This window comes from Typopeltis vanoorti, chromosome 5 (genome assembly GCF_054136105.1).
Source record: "Typopeltis vanoorti isolate ZY-2024b chromosome 5, IOZ_Tvanoo_1.0, whole genome shotgun sequence".
Lineage (NCBI taxonomy): Eukaryota > Metazoa > Arthropoda > Arachnida > Uropygi > Thelyphonidae > Typopeltis > Typopeltis vanoorti.
Genome location: NC_143553.1, coordinates 104,807,495 through 104,827,581, shown reverse-complemented (window position 1 = coordinate 104,827,581; position 20,087 = coordinate 104,807,495). Strand labels below are relative to the sequence as shown.

General features: G+C 34.2%; 1 protein-coding gene across 1 annotated transcript in view; it reads right to left on the bottom strand.

Annotated features, from left to right (window-relative positions):
* Positions 1-247: 247 nt before the first annotated feature.
* The window catches only part of Iswi (nucleosome-remodeling ATPase imitation SWI), a 365,763-nt gene continuing 345,923 nt past the window's right edge, over positions 248-20,087 (bottom strand). Inside the window, exons 22-24 of the mRNA XM_090392651.1 lie at positions 14,280-14,492; positions 7,989-8,105; positions 248-1,399 (exon numbers count right to left, since the gene is read on the bottom strand). Coding sequence (XP_090248777.1) covers positions 1,331-1,399; positions 7,989-8,105; positions 14,280-14,492 — 399 coding nt within the window. The 3' untranslated portion in view covers positions 248-1,330. The remainder of the gene's footprint in view (positions 1,400-7,988; positions 8,106-14,279; positions 14,493-20,087) is intronic.

Genomic DNA, 20,087 nt, shown 5'->3' with positions numbered 1-20,087 from the left:
TTCCTATGGTCTTATGAGCTTATCACTGTAAAGTTGACTAAATGGATTAACATTATTTCATATAATACTTGGTACCATTATGAATTTGTATAAACTGATTTCAGGTAATGTGTGGTAGGTTGATGTCGGAGAGAGAACCCATGCAAATATGACATGCTGAATATATGCAATGTGCCATGGATAATTTGTGGCATTCTGATGAAGGGTACTTTCACTAAACTGTTGATGTCAAAAACAAAACACCCAATTTTAGGTGACAGAAAATATAGAATTTATTGATTTCCCTTGTTATCCAAAGAAAGCAGTGCAAAATATTAAAGAAGTGCACAATCAAATCCTTGTTTTTTTTCGGATCATGTGATAACAGATGACTATCTCAACATGCAAGAGAGTTATGCTCTTCGAATGCTAAGAAGGAAATAAGTCCCAAAAAGGCAATCACACATAATGAAGTTTTGGAATAAACTCCATTTTCCTGGTTGTGTGATTTCAAATGGATATGTCCAATCATGCCAATTCTGGTTTGGGCTGTCTCTACAAGTCTAGATTTCAATCCCAGCAATTTTTAAGTAGCTAACTGATGATGTCAAGCAACAGATTTGATGAATTAGTTAAGTTACGATACATTTAAGAGTGGCTCAGAATTCTCATGGTGGTAATTTTGAATATGTTCTGTGATATTTTGCAACTTTCACCTACTGAATATATACAATTACATGCATATATACTGAATGATTTCAATAAATTACAATCTTAAACAGTAGAATTTGGTCCTAAATACCCTGTAAATAACAAAAGGATGTAAAAAAAAACAATATTTAAATAAAATTATATTTACATATTTATTCACTTTTATTTTTGTTGTGTTTTAATGATATTCTTTGCTATGACCATTCTCTGTAGAGAGAAAGAGAGACCAACATCATGCAGTTATCATATCATTTAAAAGTCTAATATCCTTATCAAATGTGACTGTGAATAAACTGAAGTTTAAATTAAATGAACACAATATACATTTTAACATAATACACCATTCAGCAGTACAAAATAATTAGGTCCCAGATAACAAACTGTACAGAAACATTAACAAGCAATAACTACTGTATATAGGCAATGTGTATACACATTCCACAATAAAGAAATTGTGAAATCACTCAGAAAATAGTTTGTCTTCCAGATATGTGAACACAGAAATCTACACAATATACATCTGCACATGACAAAAGTACTCGAATTACTCACAGATGAAAATGTTTTTAGAGTTAATTTTCCCCACCCTTTCCCAACCCTCAATGAGCAATTTCCCTATGATGCCTATAATATGTCACTATTATTGTTGTTTCTTTTTCTTTCTTCCTCTACCATCAGGAGTTCCATCAGCTTTACGTTTTGGTGCTCCCTATGGAAAAATAGCAAATTGAGTTAACCAAATACAAATAACTTAGCAAAAAGTAAAATTTTATTTTATACATGTAGCTAGAAGTGGATTATTTAAATTGGCACAAATGTAATTCAGACAATGGTATACTTGATTATATCTGTAAATATAACAGTTAAGATGTTCAAAATTTTTCTGCAGATAAACTAATTTTTTTTTTGTTAAAAAAAAAAAAACCCTAAAGAAATGAAGTTTCTGCATTCAAATTCACTGATGGAGTTCTTATCAAGTTCTTTCCTAAGATCCTCATTTTTAATATGATATTGCCATTGATGTCATCTGTTCATGCCGCTAATTTTTCTCAGAACTCTCATATCTGCTTCTAGTCTTTGGTCAAATGTTTTATTTCTGATCTAGCTCTCAGATCCATAAGTTAGAACTGGTTTGAACACTGTTTTGTATACAGCTAATTTAGTGTTCCAACTAATTTTTCTCTTATTTCATATGAATTTATTCAATTGACTTCCTACCAGCTTTGTTGATTCTGTTGTCTATTTCCATATTTAATTTACCATCTTCACTAAAAATAGCGCCTAAGTATCTGAAATGTTTTACTTGTTTCACATGTTCTCCGTTCACAACGCAGTTGACATTTTCAACAATTCTGCCTATTTTCATTGTCTTTGTCTTTTTAATGCTGATCTTCATACCATATCTATTACAACAGTTATTCGATTTAGTCAGGGAATCTTGCAAACTTGTAGTGGATTTATTTAGAAGTATAACATCGTCCGCATAAAGCAAAGAGCTGACATTAACATCTCCAATTCTGATATCATGTTTAATACCACTTTCCTTCATAATGTGATCCATATAGATAATGAATAACAGAGGGGATAATATACATCCTTGTCTCACACCAGATTTAACATTAAACCATCTTCCTGTACTTCCTTCAATTCTAACTGCTGACTTACAACTCAAATAAAGACTAAGTATTGCTTGATATAATGCCCCATTGACACCATATAACTGTAGCGTAATCAATAGCTTCTCTCTCTTGGCACCTTGTCATTTGCCTTTTCCAGATCGACAAAACTTAAATACAGATCTTTGCTATATTCCCATGCTTTTTCAACTATTTGTCGTAAAGTGAAGATCTGATCCTGACAGCCTCTATTTGGCCTGAATCCAGCTTGTTCTTCACCAAGCTTTTCTTCCATAATTCTTCTCAACCGTTCTCAAGAATACTTGCATAGATCTTGCCAGGAACACTCAGTAGAAAAACACCTCTGTAATTCTCACATTCAGTTTTATTTCCCTTTTTATATATGGGTACTATTAGAGCTCTACTGCACTCATTCGGAATTCGTCCCTCTGTACAGGCTTTCTGAACTATGCAGTGCAGCCACTGTAAGACTTTCATTCCACCATACTTCAGCATTTCTGGTCGAATATCATCTACTCCTGCTGCCTTTCGACATTTCAGGACTTTGATGAGTTTTTCTACTTCAAGTATGGATATGAATTCCTTACTGCATGCCTGTTGAGTGTTTTTTTACCACTGTGCTATCACAGCTTGTTTCATTTAGCAATTTTTCGAAGTAACTACTCCATACTTCAAGGATATCTTTTTCTCCTGTTTCCATGTCACCTTTATCATCTCTAACTCCTTTTACAGCACTCTTTGCTCCATTTCTAAGCTTCTTCAACAACCTCCAGAATATCTTGCCACCTTCTTGATATTTATTTTCTATGTTCTTGCCAAAGTCCTCCCATGACTTTTGTTTAGCTACTTTTACACAGTGTTTAGCTTTCTTACATTTGTCTCTGTATCCTCTAAGAGCATAAGCTGACTTATTTGCCAGAAACTTTTGATATGATTTCTTCTTTTCCTTTACTGCCTGTATCCACAATGGAGTTCTGATTCTATCCTTGCAGACAACCTCACCACATGCCTCTCTAGCTGAATCAATCAGGGTTTTCTTCTAGGCTTGCCACTGAATCTCCAAGGTTTGGTTCCTGTTCTCGAACTCTTTCATTTTTTCTTCAATAATCTTTTTGTATTTTAGTCTACAGTTCACATCTGAGAGCTGCTCAACTTTTATTCACTTCAAAACTTTTTACATGTTATTCTTTTAAATATGAAATTCAATTTCATCCTGCTCAAGACTAAATAGTGATCACTTCCAATTTCAAATACTCTGTACACTCTGGTGTCCTGCACCAGGGAGAAAACATCACTATCAACAATAACATAGTCAATGAGAATTTTCTTATTCCTTGCGTCTTCTCTACATGTGAATTTGTGCACATTTTTATGTTGGAACATAGTGTTCGTAATAACCAGTCCATGTCCTGAGAAGAAATCCAACAAGTATTTGCCATTATTATTAGCTTTGCTCTTTTCTCCAAATTTTCCCAATATATTTTTGTATGTCTGACAATCATTTTCTACTCTGCTATTTAGATTCCCAACAACGACCAACTTTTCATTTTTCATTGTGTCAGTTGCTTTTTCTAAAGCCTCAAAAAATTCCTCCATTTCTACCTTAGTAGAACCTTCTGTGGGACCATAGGCACAAATAAGTCTCATTGTCCAATTCCACATTCTGATATTTGCCCACATCACTCTACTTGAGACTGCCTGCCATTCAAGAAGATTAGCCTCGTATTTTGTTTTGAATACTATGGCTACTCCTTCTTTTCCTTGATTGTCATTGCCTGAATATAACGTTTTGTATTTATTGCTCAGAAAGATCTCACCAGTTTTTGTCTTTTTTTGTTTCAGTCACCCCTATTATGTTGATCTGGTACTTATCTAATTCTTCAGGAAGCTCCATTTCTTTTCCATTCAGGCTTCTTATGTTGATAGTACCAATCTTTAACTCTGGTAATGTTGAGTTGGGAGTGTGCTTTCAGATTTGTTCCAGTAGCTGACTTTTTGATGTTCGCCCTGGTTCCCTGGTGAAAATAACGGGGGCCTTGTTTAACCAGGCGATGCCCCAGCTGGCATGAAATTTTGTCATGTTGTACCATCATTTTCTATATTGGTTTAAGCCAATAAGAATACAATTTGGTCGGCTAAATCCCAAATTGCCAGTCCATCCTCGTTCATTCCGTATCCATATAGATACACAACAGGGTGCACCACGAGAAGGTGAGGATTGGACATTAGGTCAGCAACCCTGGTCGGTTCTTTGCATTCCTTTAAAGGCTATGTGGAGGTCTCCTCTCAGTTATACAACTTTGACCCTTAAGCATCCCACTTATTTTTTATTACTCTTTATTTACATCATAATGTGGTCATTATAATATCAACAACTTTCCACAGAACGCTAAACCACAGAAACTTATGTTTTCATCGAGATGCTCATGGTGAGTGCTTATGGTCGAAAGTTACACATAAAGTTACTAAAGAAATTATGCATTAAACATAAGAACTTCATCAACCAATTAACATTTCTGGTTCGATGTAGAGACAATGGTATTAACTAAATTCGCAAGAATGAAAATACATTCCACTCAGTCAAAACAGATAGAATCTACAAGAAAACAGAACTAGCTATCTTAAGAGAATGGATCTCAGCCAATAGATTACAGCTTACAAAGATAGATCAAGATACGTTCACTGTACATAGTGAATTAGCTATGTTGTGCCCGACCTATGGGATATCACTGACAGACTTACATCCAACAAAGCCGCAGAGATTGCAAATAAAAAGAAATATAATTTGATAAAAAAGTTTACATTGCTTCAACAAGAAAAACATCTAGATCAGTCTAAAGTTGTCATCGATCTTTCTTCCAAAATCTTATTTAGCACGAAAAACATCTCCTAAAGAGCGGTTTTAATTTTGTCTTATATCCACAGAAGATTCCAAAAGTAGACCATAGCGCAAATCGAAAAGGGAATTCACAATCTTCCTAGAGATTCTGCAGATCTCATCCACATACAAACTTCAGCCTTAATGCTAAAATCTAAATTACCACAGAAGCATACCAAAATAAATAGCCCTTAAGACTGGATAAAAACATAGTAACAGTTAAGGCAGACAAAGGAAATACAAACATTGGTTATGAATTCAGATGAATATGCAAGAAAAATAAATGAACAGCCTATTAGAAGATTCCAGTACCTATTTATCTTTAGACAGGGATCTCACAAGGCACACACAATACATTACTTGATCTAAAAGTTACCTAATTGGCCAGAAGAATTAAGAAAACTCTTTATCATCAAAACATCCATTCCCAAGAAATTATTGAGTACCAAAAATACACAAAAAGGATATTCCATTACAGCGAATTGTAGATTGGAGAGATTCCTCAACCTCAAACTTATCAGAAAGCTGCCCGTTTATTATAGATAGTTAAGTAATGTGATGAGGTTAAGTGAATGTTATATGTAAATAGTCAATTGTATTTATACCTATTAAGTATAGAAAGGCCGAGGGAGATATTTTCTCCTTTTGAGTATGTGAATTGTAGTCTTTTTCTAGTTAAAATAAAATGTTATGTTTAATTAATAACCTTGCCTGATCATTTGCCAATGAACTATCTCTAAAAAAAAAAAATAGCGAACCTGTGTGCCAAATTAGATAGAGAACTGCCACGACTAGTTGCATGAATATATGTAATTTAATTATGATCTTGCCTATGTTCCTTCCCTAAATTCTCAGACTATATAAAATTCAATTAGAATGGCACAGTCAAAAAATCAAATAAATTTTTCTGATTGAGAAGTGTAAGAAATTAGGTGACCTATTTTCGTAGATTGACTAAAGGTTTAGGGTCTATTTACTAGCAGTAGGAACAGAGGATAAGATTAAGAAGGATTAACTGAGAGATATTTGTAGAGTAGAATAAGGTTATGTTAAGAGTAAAGTAGAACGGAGTTAAGTAAGACATAAGGAGCTGGAATAGTAACACATATTACTTGTACAATGGTGAAGTCGAGTATGAATAAGAATTAGTAACAAAATTAATAATAAAAACAAAATTAGCACAAGAGAAATAGAAACACATGATAATAAAAATATTTACACTATAAACGTAGCTGATGAATTCAAAGTATGGCATTTCTGATTTACAAATTATTTGATGTTTTTTTTTTCTCCTGATCTACCCATCTGTCCAACATTACAGATGATGCATGCACAGAAAATTTTGTACACTCCTGGTCACTAGGAGAATGAGAATGTTTAGATCATCTTAACATGATGGATGCTTTTTATAGTAGTGTTGAAGGAAACTTTTAAGTTGCACTACTTAAGTATTTTTGCTACCTTACCTGTGACATTTTTAATGTAGAATAAAGAAATGCCACATGTGTGGTTGTCTTGATGCCATATATTCACTGGAATAAGTAATGATCTATTTAAGAAGTTATTGATGGCTTTAAGACTGTAACCATTATCTAGGTACATCTCTAAGATATGTTGTCTTGTTGCATTTTATTCATTACTGGATATAGCAATGAATTTGAGTGTTTCCATGATATCTCATTTCTGGGCAGATGATGATGACACCATGTAGATAATGTCTAGCACTGAACTTTTTCTGTAGACTTCAAATGAAAGTGTGCCACATTTTTCCACTCAGATGAAAGCATCTAGGAAAGGAAGTGATTTGATCTATTCAACTTCCAATGCAAAGTAGATTTTGTGGTTTAAGAATAAGCACATGAGGAGAGAGAGATGAGAAATCTCTCTCTCATGTACAGTACAGAAATCTGCCACAAAGAACATATCAAAGATGGTGCAAAAGCAAGTACATAAATGAGAATTGGCATTTCATACAAAAAATATTAAGTACTTTGGAAACTCACAGGAATGCCATATGCTAAATTTAAGAAGCTGCCAAAATGCTAAGATTTTTAATCCAATGTAACAAAAACAAAGGTCTCATCTTGAACCAGTTTGGTTGGTAGATATCTACACATCAATGAATTAAGTTATGACAAAAGTTATAAAGAATTTTGCAACAGCAACCCACATACTGCTACTATATTCAACATCTAGTTTAAGTTCATTTGTTGTATAACAGATATTAATTTAAAAATCTCTTAATACCCGTTTGTAATTTAATCTGATGATGTGCAAAACTAGTCAGGAAATAGTTTTCTTTCTGATTATGTTATATGTGGTTCTTTGACTGATAAACAGCAATGACAATTCACCATGGAAACCTAAATTCAATATACATAAAATTAATAAAATAGGAAAAAAGCCTGCACATGGCACCAATGTACTACAGGTTTAAAACCCTTTTTTTTTGTAGGCAGCAGTCACATAAAAAGTATAGTTAATGTTTGTGCATCGCTGCAAAGGAAGTAAAAGGCCACAAGTGATCCCAGGAACAGTATAATTAATACTATGATAAGTCAATATGCCAAATCAAATCAATACAGAGGTTTACTTGAAGTTAAATTTTGTGCCACTGTGATAAACGACTTAGGAGGGAAAGCAAAATAAGTATCCAAAATATGAGTATTTGAAACTCTTTTGAAACAGAGTGGGAAAAACATGAATAAGCTACTCAACAAAAGAATCCATTATATATAAAATGTCATGTTATTATAATGATAACAAAATACACAACATGCTACCTTTGGTTGACCAGGTTTTGGTCCTCGCTTCTTTCGTTCTGCCTTTTCTTTCTCTTCCAATTCCTGATTTTCTCTCTCTATTAGAGTGATTAATGTGTTGCAACGCCGTTGCAATTCCTGTAAGAAAATAAACAACTTTTATCCTATTATTTATTATTATCATCATCATTATCTAAGACCAGAAATGTAATACTGAATTTTCTATTTATTCGAAATTTAATTATTGATTTACAATAACACTATCAAAATCTTTATCAACAACTGATCCAACAGTTCAGGTGGATTGAAGCTCTCCATTCCTTTTTATTCTTTCTTCACAAACACTGCTACATGTCAAGCTCCTTTTTCTAAATCTTTTCTTATCTCCACCTTATCTGTGATCATCCTTTTAGTCTCCCCCCCCCTAAATTTTCATACATTCTTCTTAGTATTTCCATCTCCAAACTACTTCAAACAGGAGTTCAAAAGAATCTCAATATTTTCTAATCTCAAAATATTCATAATGTCCATATTTCTTATTCAACATGTCCTTGTTTTTGCCTACATTGTCTCAAAACTTTCATTTATATTAATTGAATTCTACCTTATATCTCCCCCCCCCCCTTAGTCTCAGTGTCTGCTGCTTAAAACATAATGGGCTAAAAGTAACTAATTTCTGTTAATCGAAAGATCACACTTCAGTGGGACCTCTCCCAAAGTAGACTACTTACACTGACAAGGCAGCTTTGGTCCAGTGAAATCCTCTTTGATACTGCCTATCTAAACTTCCATCACTAGAAAGTACACTTCTTAAATATTTGAAACTTTCACTACTCTACGAGACTTGTCCACTGAATCTAACACTATTAACTTGAACATTTTTTCTGTGATTTAAAACTGTTATTAATATGTAAACAATAGTTCTGCATCACACTATTCAATTTCTGAAGAGCTACAGAAGTAGCTCTTCAGAAATTGAAAATCACCACATTCACCTGCAAATACAATTGTTTTGCCTCTCTGGTCATTACCACATCTGGGGCACTAATCACCACCACACTGAACAGCAATAACTAATGCTTGATTGCACATAAGTGTAAGACTATCTTACAATGTACACATACGAGGGTGGTTCCATAAGTTCCTGGCCTAACTAACTTTTAGAGGTAATAGAAAGAAAAACAACTGTGTTACTTTTCAACATAATCTCCCTTTACTACAACATTTTTCACACACATCTTTGATTTAACATTTCTATGCCCTTTGAAAAAATAGTCTGTACTTTTGTCTGCAAAATGGCCTAAAACTACACCTTTTACCTCACTACTGTCATCTGCAAATTTTCTTCCTCGAAGGTCTCTCTTTAGTTTTGAGAAGAGGTAGTCACTGGGTGCTAGATCTGGGCTGTAGGGTGGGTGTTCAATCTCCTGGAAGCTGCAGTCCTTCACTGCAGCCTTCGCAACAATAGCCATATGGACTGGAGCATTTTTGCAAAGTAGGCGAACACCATGATCCAGCATTCTTCATCTCTTCTCCTTTATGGCATCATGCAGTTTGTGTAGGAGTGAAGCATAATATTCTGCATTCATGGTGGTATTCCTTTCCTTGAGATCAATCAAGAGAATTCCCCAGTAATCCCAAAAAGATTGTTGCCATGATCTTCTTGGTGGTCTGAGTGACCTTGGCTTTTCTCGGAGATGCTTGAAATGGTTTGCACCACTTGTTTCCAGCACTTCTAATTCCCTTGGCAAAGCTAAAAACCTGCAGGAACAGGTCACACGATGCTCCTTCTGAACTGAACTGAAGAGAGAAGTTGGGACATCCACCTTGCATTGCCCTTCGTCATGTGAAGCTTCTTGTGAATGATGTGAAAGACAGTTGTTATCGAGAGCCCTAAACTTGCTGAGATTTCTTTGAGCTTCAGCTGTTTGTCATTGGGCAGTTCCTCCTCAAGAAGAGAAACATTTTTTCTCAGTCATCACTTCCACAGGCCGACTATCATGAGGATCATCTTTGATGTTTTCTCTTCCTAGACAAAACTGTTTAGGAAGAGGAAACATTCACATTCCTTCACAGTGGAATACAAAGGAGAAGCTTCCCCATAAACATTCAATCACTGTTTGATAGCACTTGAAGAAAGCTCTTCTTTGGTGAAAAATTTCATCACAGTGCAGTACTCAATTTTTAACATTACAGCCACTTAGCATGCTATGTGTTAGTCAAACGAGTGCCTCCAACTGAATGATGCAGGTAGAGTTGAAACTGGTACACACAAAAAAAATACGCTCCCCATAGATGGTGCTATCTGTCACTCATGGCGTTTTAAAATTGTGTGAATTTTGTATGTCAGGACGTAAACTTTTGGAACATATCTCATAAAAAACATATACTAATTTCCAAGTTTTGAGAGGTGATTACTATTAACTGTTCATAATTCATAGATCTTCCAACCCCTCGTGTGGAATTGATAAAAAAGAGCAAATTCGAAGAGAAGTCATCCATCACAACAGGCACCAAATGGCCAGAGAGAAAACTGGATTATTCAATTAAAAAGAATGATTAGATGTCTTCAAAATGACAAGAGAAACTGCACAGATGTTATAAACCTTTCTATGGCACGTGTCAAAAAAGCAGTAAAATCCAACTTGTTTGTTAATGACCTTATCTATTATTTTACAGAGAACCGAGGTGAGGATAACAGGTCAAGAGTATGATGGCAGAATTTTTTGTGTTTTGGAATAGATGTGCTTGAGGCTCCATAGCTCAGTTAGTAAAGATGAAGCCCTTTGGTTGGAAAGACCTGGATTTGATTCCTGTCAGTGATTGGAGGAATCTTTATCTGGTTTCTTTCGACTAAAGGTGAGTCAGCCGGTCTCATATGGAGGTAGGAGTTTTTTTTTCAACCGGAAACATCGGGTTTTTTGTACCCCAGAAAAGGCAAACCAGCTTTGTGAATACATGCATTTACAGACACATAGGACACACCTTGAGGCAGAGGCTAACCACCTTATCCTCAATATGGCAGTGGTTAAATGTAGAAAAAATCTCGACACCGCAAGGTAAAAGAAGAGGGAAGGAATAAGAAAATAAGAAGGAATGGACTTGCTTCCATTATATGAAGTAAATGCCAGTTGAATATAAACAAAGTGTAAAGAAGATATCAACAAAAACAGATGACATTTTGATATTAGGCTATCTATGCAAAATTCCTTGGGAGTTATTTCTGACAAAAACAAACTATTTCAGGTATGGCTGAAGGTTTTTGTCTTGTTCATCTATGTAGTAATCAGTGAGGCATGATGCTAGGAAGTCATCTTTAAATATTCTTACAGTAGGGCCACCTGTGTGTATGTGTGTGTGTGTGTGTGTGAGAGAGAGAGAGAGAGGGGGGATGGAAGCACAGATGAACATGAGTTGAACCTGATGGCATCTGTAAGGAAGAAAAAGACAACTTCAATTTGTTCAAGATCTAAGCTGTCTTATTTAGTTCTTTTGAATTCAGTTTGGAATTGTCTAATGGAGTAAGGCAGCAAGATTATATGCTGGCTGATCTGGAAGCCTTATGCATTATTACCACATGACCTGAGCCAGTCCCATGAACTATCTAGTGGGACCACAGAGCAGAACGTTTCACTGAATGTACCCTCAAACAGGAGAGATTTAGTCTCCGGTATGTTTGACATGCCCTTGAAGGGTTTCAGTTTGTATCAGAATTGTATTTGATCACTGCTCACAGCAAATGCTTCAGCATCTCTTCCAGTTTGATCAGCAGAACTTTTGAAGAACTGCAAGTGAAACACAATTAATAAGAAAGTGGTAAAGCTTGCAAAACAACTTTTGCGTTTATCGAATTTGTATAAATTAGTTCATAATTAATTCAATTAATTAATCTATTATTATTCATCACCTGTATGGATCACATAATGAAAGAAAGTGATATTAAACCTGATATCAGAATCAGATATATCAAACTCGGCTATTTGCTTTATGCAGATAATGTACTCTCTATATAAATCCAATGAAAGTCTCAGAATTCTTTAACTAAACTGAATAATGACAGTAACAAATTTGGTATAGAAATCTGCAATAAAACTATGAAACTAAGCAGGAACATAGAAAACTTAAACTGCATTCTCAATGGAGAATCTATAAAATAAGTAAAATATTTCAGCTATATAAATAAGAGAAACTAACCAAAAACACTAAACTAGCACTATTCTGTGATATTATTTTCCTCACTACTAAGCTGCTTCAATAACTTTCAGATCATTTTGTCACCTTCATGAAAAGTTTCTATGATAACTTCTGCTTTTTTTAAAAAATATATTTCCTATATTCCAATTAAGGACACATCTACTTGCATGTTTTCCAGGCTAAGTCAGCTGATGTCTTCTTCAGAATTAGCCATGGATATTTGTTTGGTTCTTGTTTTTAAATTATTACTTTCTCTCCAATAATATTTGCATATTTGAGTATACAGTTAACATCTTAAAGTTGCTTGACTAATTCTTTTTAATATTTGTCTTACATTTTAAGTGATACCTATTTCTGTCCTGCCCAAAACTAAATTAAGTTCACTCTCCTATTTCAAATCCCTTGTATACTGAATGAGTATGAAGATATCATTATCAACAAGATCAATCAATTTTTTTTTTTTTTTTTTTTTACTTCTAGTGAATTCCAAGTGTTATGCATCTCTTTATTTATGTAGGACATGGAATCTCACATTAAAGAAACAGTGAACATTTATATTATTATTAGCTTCCTATCAACAATTTCTTCCACAATCTGTTGTTTTTCAGGTCTCCAATAATGGTAAAATTTTATGTTTCAGCCTTCTGAGGCACTGTTAACAGCATCAATAACCAAATCATGGTCTTCCTTTAGGTGTTTTTTTCCTGCCATCATGGCATCAAACATTTCTTTTTGTTAACCTTTCCTCTTCCATTCTGTTTAAATACTGCTAAATAATTACTATAAGATAATTATTTAGCAGTATTTCATCAGTTTTGATCCTCTTCTTCATCTCGCTAACACCCATTCTGTGACAATATATTTGTTTAATTATTCTTCTTTACTTTTTTTTCTTTTCCCCCATTGACACTTCTAATATTAATGGTACCTATCTTTAATTGTGCTGAGACTGACTGTATTGTGGTAGTTGAATTTTCAATTTTTACTCTGGTTCCCTGACAAAAACATCAGGATTCCTTGTTTAATTGGCTAAGGCCTCAGCTAGCATAACATTTCATCATGTTATACCATAATTTTCATTTGTGGCTTAATCAGTTTTCTGCACTCTTTTACAGGTTAAATAGAGGTCTTCCCCAGTTATTTAGTTTTGACTCTCAAGAAACTCCCAACATTACTCTTCTTGAAACTGCTTACCATTTAAGTATATATTTGTCTTTAGTGTAAATAAATTATGTAACTCCCACCCATAAATGCTTGGAAAGGTGTAGTACATCAGTACCATGGGCAAGTTAATGATTTTTTGTCTATATATATATATATATATATATATATATATATATATATATATATATATATATATATATATATATATATATATACAGTAAATCCTGTTTATATATTCCCACAATTTACGTTTTCCTGCCATTTATATAATTTTCTGTTGGACCTGCATTAAGGCCTATTTTTACGATATATTGTTTTCCCACCATTAACAACTTGATGTGGACGATATTTCCCGTGATTTACGTTTTTTTCTCAGGTGGCAACACTGATTTTCGAATTGATTTCCTCTCATTCAAATCAATTTCTGCAGAAATCTGAGCATTTCTGTTCCCAGATGGCATTGCTTAATGTTTTTACATTTCCTGCTATTTACACTTTTTTTCCATCAGTCCCCTGGAAAGTGTAAAAAAGGGGTTTTACTGTGTGTACACACACACACACACACACACACACACACACACACACACACACACACACACACACACATACATTTATGTCTAGAGACCAAATGTAACTTTTCTAAGCCACCTTCAAGCCTACAATAAGTTGAGTAGTGGTCTCATGTCAGGCAATGAAATTCATCGCTCACCTAAAGACAATCACATTTGAAACTGTGGCCTGTTAGTTGGAGAGCAAACACATTATCCACTTGGCAAAGTGGTTAATGTATCTGCTCTCTAATAACCAGGTCTGCAAGTAAATATACAATGAATATATATATATATATATAAGTACATACATAATTAAATTGTTTGATTGCATTATAATTATATTATTTACCACATTCCTATAATGCTAACTGACATTTATATGAAAAACAAGTAGAGAACTTACAGCTGCTGTGCGAGATTTGATGAACCAATCAAACCTAAATTGTGGGGCTTGTCTTATAGCAGCACGCAGTTCATCATACACATTTTCCTTATCGAAGCCTAATTTGTGAAGCATGCATACTAAAAAGCGATCCTCTTCCTCCGTGTAATTTTTACCTTTGTTTGTTCCATAAGCAATACGCAACTGATGAAACGGAGCACGATAACGTGCCATCTGTATAAAATAAATAAATAAATATATAAATAGATAAAGGAAACTTACATATAATGACAAACATTTCTGGCAAGTAGTGTTCTTAAGGTGGTTTTTACCATGAATGAATTTGCTATAGTGAGCTGAGGGAACAAGAAAAGCAAGAAATTGCAAGTTAGCAGCACTGTAAATTGGAGTATGTCATTATGAAAATAATGACATGTTTTTAAGCATTTTTGAAGATTTTATTTATTTATTATTTTTTTTTAATTACTTGAGATAAAAGGAAGGCTATTATGTTTGTTATTAGCAATGGCTTTTGCCCTTCAACAGAGTTCATACTACTGAATAAATCTGAAGAACATCGACATGTGGCTTGAAGACTTGAAGTTCATGAGAATCAAATTCTTCATTATCAGAGGTGCCTGACATATGTTTCAACTGATGTTCACAGTCAGATGATAGTATAGGTAAGTGGACATGCTCTAAATCTCTCTCTCCTTCTGTTGCTATTAAATTTTTTTTTTTTTTTTTTAAAATTGAAAATAAGAGAGTATGGTATCATGTTATTTTCATACAGCAAGACAAGTTTTAATTAATTTGTTAAACATTTGCTATTCTGTAAATTAATGATTCCAAGAGATTATATTCTTGGTTTAATCCTTATCCAAGTGTAGGCAAACAAAGTTTGTGTATGAAGTAACTTCACAACTGGACTACTTGTACATAGGGGCTAATGATTTCCCATTACTTACATTGTTATCCTATAATGCAAAGCACAAATCCTTACAGACGTGTATAATGCTATGCATTGTGGGAAGGGTCACTACAGAGACCAGTTTCAACCTTTATTGGGGGTCTTATCAGTGGGAGCCAGACCCAGAAGTGATACCAAGGTTTAAGTAATGCAGAAGTCATACTTCCATATACAAGTAGTCAAAAGGTGTCACACATTATTACTAAAATACTCTGGATTACAGACAGAGATAGAAAATTTTTTCACTTGATTATACTATAAATTAGATGAGACCTCAAACAAGATTGAAACCAGTCTGGGTAGTAATCCTTCCCACAATGCATAGCATTATACATGTGCATAAGGATATGTGCTTTGCATTATGAGATACTTAAGGCAAGTGATGGGAAGTCATTAGCCTCTATATACAAGTGGCCCAGTCATGAAGTTACTTCATGTGCAAATTTTGTTTGCCTACACAACAACATTTCTCATATAAACTACAATGAAAATTGTGAAATAACAACCATTTCATTATATACCCCATAAGAAATAAAGATATTTTTAATTTGAATACTCACAGAAGTAGAAAGATTTTTAATACATAAACTGAGACTGATAGAATTGTCATTAAACTGATAGCGCATATCATGTTGAGATGTTATATATGCGATCGATTAATTTGATCTGTGCTACGTAATGTTTATCATAACATAAGTTCTATATGTATAGGCCAACCACAGCTGGTTTAAAATAAGACCTTGATTTTTATTACACTGTGTTGGACATAGGATTATTTCAGCAGCTTCAAGTTTGTGAATATAGCTGTTAAATTCAATATACAGCATTCTTGTGAATGATATTTTTTGTTAGTAATACTATGAAAGCCAGACCTGATTTATGAGTTCTTTTTTCCCCTGATATGTTTGTTCATGTGGATTACTTCTGAACAACCTGTTTGTGTGACATAACAGATGATATCTGCACAGAAAATTTTTATAAACACCAAGCCTCTTAAGCAATGAATGAGACTGTTTGGGTGACCTAAACATGAGGAGACTTTTTGTCATACAAAAAAGGGCAAAGGCAACTTTAAGGTCATACTGTTTTATCAATGCCTGCACCCCCCCCCTTTATGTATAATACAGTTAGTTACTACACCTATAAGTGAATTTTTTATTTTTTTTTTGCATATATGCTGACATTTGTTGGTTTTTGTAAAATTTTGTTGATAATTTTTAGACCCCAGCCTTCATTTAGAAGCACTACTCCCTCAGGTAATCCACTTGTTCATTTTTGTTGCTGCTGTTGAATGTTTTCTATCTTTGAAGGTCTATGACACCTCATTTCTGAGCAGGGTGATGGTAAGAAGTGGAATGTAAATATTCGGTGTATACATAGGACAGATTATCTGTTTTGTCTAGTGATTGAGATTAATATATCCAGGAAAGGAAGTGTCCTTTTTTTAAATCCTAAAATGAATAAAACAGATTTTAAGGTTTAAGCTATTCAAGAAGTTGCAAAAACTATAGTGTTTCCTTGGATCCCAAACAGATGAAAAAAAAAAAATCATTCACATAACGTAGCTTTAATTTAAGCTTTTTGTAGTATTTTTTAACTGTTATCTTTTCAGAAGATTCCATATAAGCATAAGCAAAGTGATGGTGGTGGTGTGCGTGTGTGTGTAGGGGTGAGGGAGGAGATTGATGCTCTCATTGCTAGATCTTTCTATTTGAGTATTCCAACTTAGTTTTCACTGTGGTTTATAATGGAAATAGTGCTAGCTAGAACTAGAAACGGCAGAAACTTAACATCAGTAACATAATCACAGTGAGGCATTTGTTTTCTGATTATATGAAAATTTTACATATCAAGCAGAAATGAATTTTAAACAAGCTATATTCCTTAAACCATACAGAGACAATAATATTATGCTTAAGTTCAAGGATAGACAAATTATACAAAAGCCTGCTCTTCACCATGCAAAAAATTCATTCTTCCAAATCACCCAGTGAATAGTTCCACAAAACGATGAATAGTGTTGTACTGTGGTTGGAGAAATTATTTTTTATTTATTTATTTTTAGTAAATAAAAAATATTTATTTTGTTCATCCTGCAGCTACTCACCAGCCAGCAAAATCCTCCCACCACAGGTGAGTGTATATGTCAAGCCCTGCTCAAGTTCCTTAAAATATGAAATCTTTTCTCAGAGAAAGAAATTAATTTACACAAAAACACTGTTCACATTAATAAGGGAAAGAAATGCAAATACCAGAAGCTACATTTATCTGAAACAGATAAAAATTTATAAGCTTATTTACAATTGGCTACTGACCTATCATTGAATCTTTGAAACTTTGTGCAAAAAAACTGTACAACTTCAAAAAAAAAATTACAAATCTAATTAAAGACAATCATATCCATTGATAAAGCTGTGGCCAACTTCCTTTCACATACTCTCACCTAGACTAAATGGTCAAATAACATACCCAAAGTGGACATCATGGAGAATTTAGAAAAAAAAGGTCTCTATAGAATTCAGTGATGTATAGTGGACATAGCATGTATAAGAACAGCAGACAATTTAATTAATTTAATAACAGAAATCAAAGCTCTCAACAATATTCATAACAATGATCATATTTTAGTACTGAAAGCAGACAAAAGCAACATAGCTAATTCGATTCTATCTGCTACAGAAAGACAGCAATACCTACAGAAGTTTAGAAGGTGACCCTATATGGAGCACTCATAATGAAACAAATGACTTCATCAAGAGTCTCTACAACTGGTATAAATAAATTAAAGATCAAATAACATCAAATCAAGATTTAAAGAGAATCTAAAATCGATAAAAAAAAAAGTTGTTATTATTATTATTATTGCACAGGTACCTTTCATGGAGTACTAAAACTCACTGCAGGAGACCCAAACTATCAACACAATATCTATTGTATCTCTTCTTGAAACCATTAACAGACAAAGCACTCAGAACTGACTCAGGCAGTTCCATTCATTCACCACTCCCCAAGTGAAAAATCTAGTTATCACACACTTCATAACTACACTGTCGCACAACTTCCAGGAACAACCTCTTGTTCTGCTCCCCACCCCAGCCAAGTCCTGAAAAATTTCCCCTGTATCAATCCTATAAAATCCTTTGAGTAACATAAATGTTTCTATCATATCATATGTGTGTAGGAGGGAGGGGGGGGAGCCCTCCCACACACACACTTTTTGCAATCAACAAACCCTCCCTCAATCAATCCTCATAGAAAGCATTCCACAGACCACTCATCTTGGTCACTCGCCTCTAGATCCTCTCTGCCATGTCCTCATCCCCAAGTGACCAGACCTGAATACAGTATTCCAGATGTGGTTGTATCAAGGCTTTATAAAGAGGTGATAATTTCTTATTTCTACTTCTGTGTTCTTTATTAACCAAGTAATCCTGTGAGCTGGCTCACAGCAACCCTGGCTACTTTAGCATTGTGCCCCATAAACTTCAAATCTATCTACCACTACCCCCAAAATCTCTTGTTTCATTAATTTCCAAGAGCACAGTTCCCTCAATGTGGTACATAGCTTGTAATCTTTGTATCCCAAAATGCATAACCTGATACTTTTCCACATTAAATTGACATCCATTATGATTTGCCCATACTGTCAGGCTATTTAAATCATCCTGCCAGCTCTCTAGATCACTTTGATTAACTATTACTCTCTCTAACTTTGCATCATCTGCCAACAATTGAATATCTCCCTTCAAATTATTTCCTATATTATTTATGTACAAATTAAGCAGCAGTGGTCCAAGCATAGAGGCCTGCAGCACACCACTAGTCACCTGCCTTCTTCTGCTTCTCCATATACTAATATACTACTTTTTTGGTATCTGTCCATCAGCCACCCTTTTTATCCATGTCACCAGTTATTTATCCCATTAAGGCCAAATGTAGATGTTAGGCATTTTCCAACACATCACCTAGTAAAGTATTTGACGAAACCTCTAACCCCCCCTCACGTGTTGGCAAAACATCTTCCAACATCAAAACTCAGAAGATTTCATCATAAAGACAAAGGACATTGCTTTGGATCTGACAACACATTAGCAACTTTAGACATAATAAGCTTTTTACCAATTTACTAGGAGCTATTTCCAACACACACTATTAACTTTTATAAATAGTATCTAGATACTACTTTCTTCTAATTCAGTGGTTGACAACTTTTTTTTTTTTACTTGCAAATCCTGAATGAAAAATGAAATTATAATCAAAATAAAGCATAAATTTAATGTCACTTTTGGGCATGTTCAGCCAAACAGCATGTAGCAAAATTTGGCTGAACATTTAGAACAGAGCGAAATTTAGCTCTGTCTTCAACAGAAGACAGAGCCTCACATCTGGTTCTGCATCTAGTTTGTTCCATTGAAACACACACACACACACACACACACACACACACACACACACACACACACACACACACACACACACACACACACACACACACACAGGTAGTTGCAAATGGCACAAGTATTTTCACAACTTTTTCACTAAATGATGGATGTACTGTGTTTTTAATCCAAGTCAAAAATGATACAATGATAGGCAGGACAATCAGAGATGATACTGATATACAAGCATTTATTTGAAGAGGCTGGAACTGTGAGCAAACAAAAATGGCTGTCATTTTAATATTAGTAAATGAAAAGTTATGCACTTTGGTGTGATGCATATCCAACAGCATATTATATTGGTCGGATTATGCTTGAAGTCACTGATGAGGTTAGAGATCTTGGAGAGGTGGACAGGAATTTGAAGTGCAAGGGTCACCTAATAAAAATTGTAAATACAGCCCAGAGTATAATTGTGAT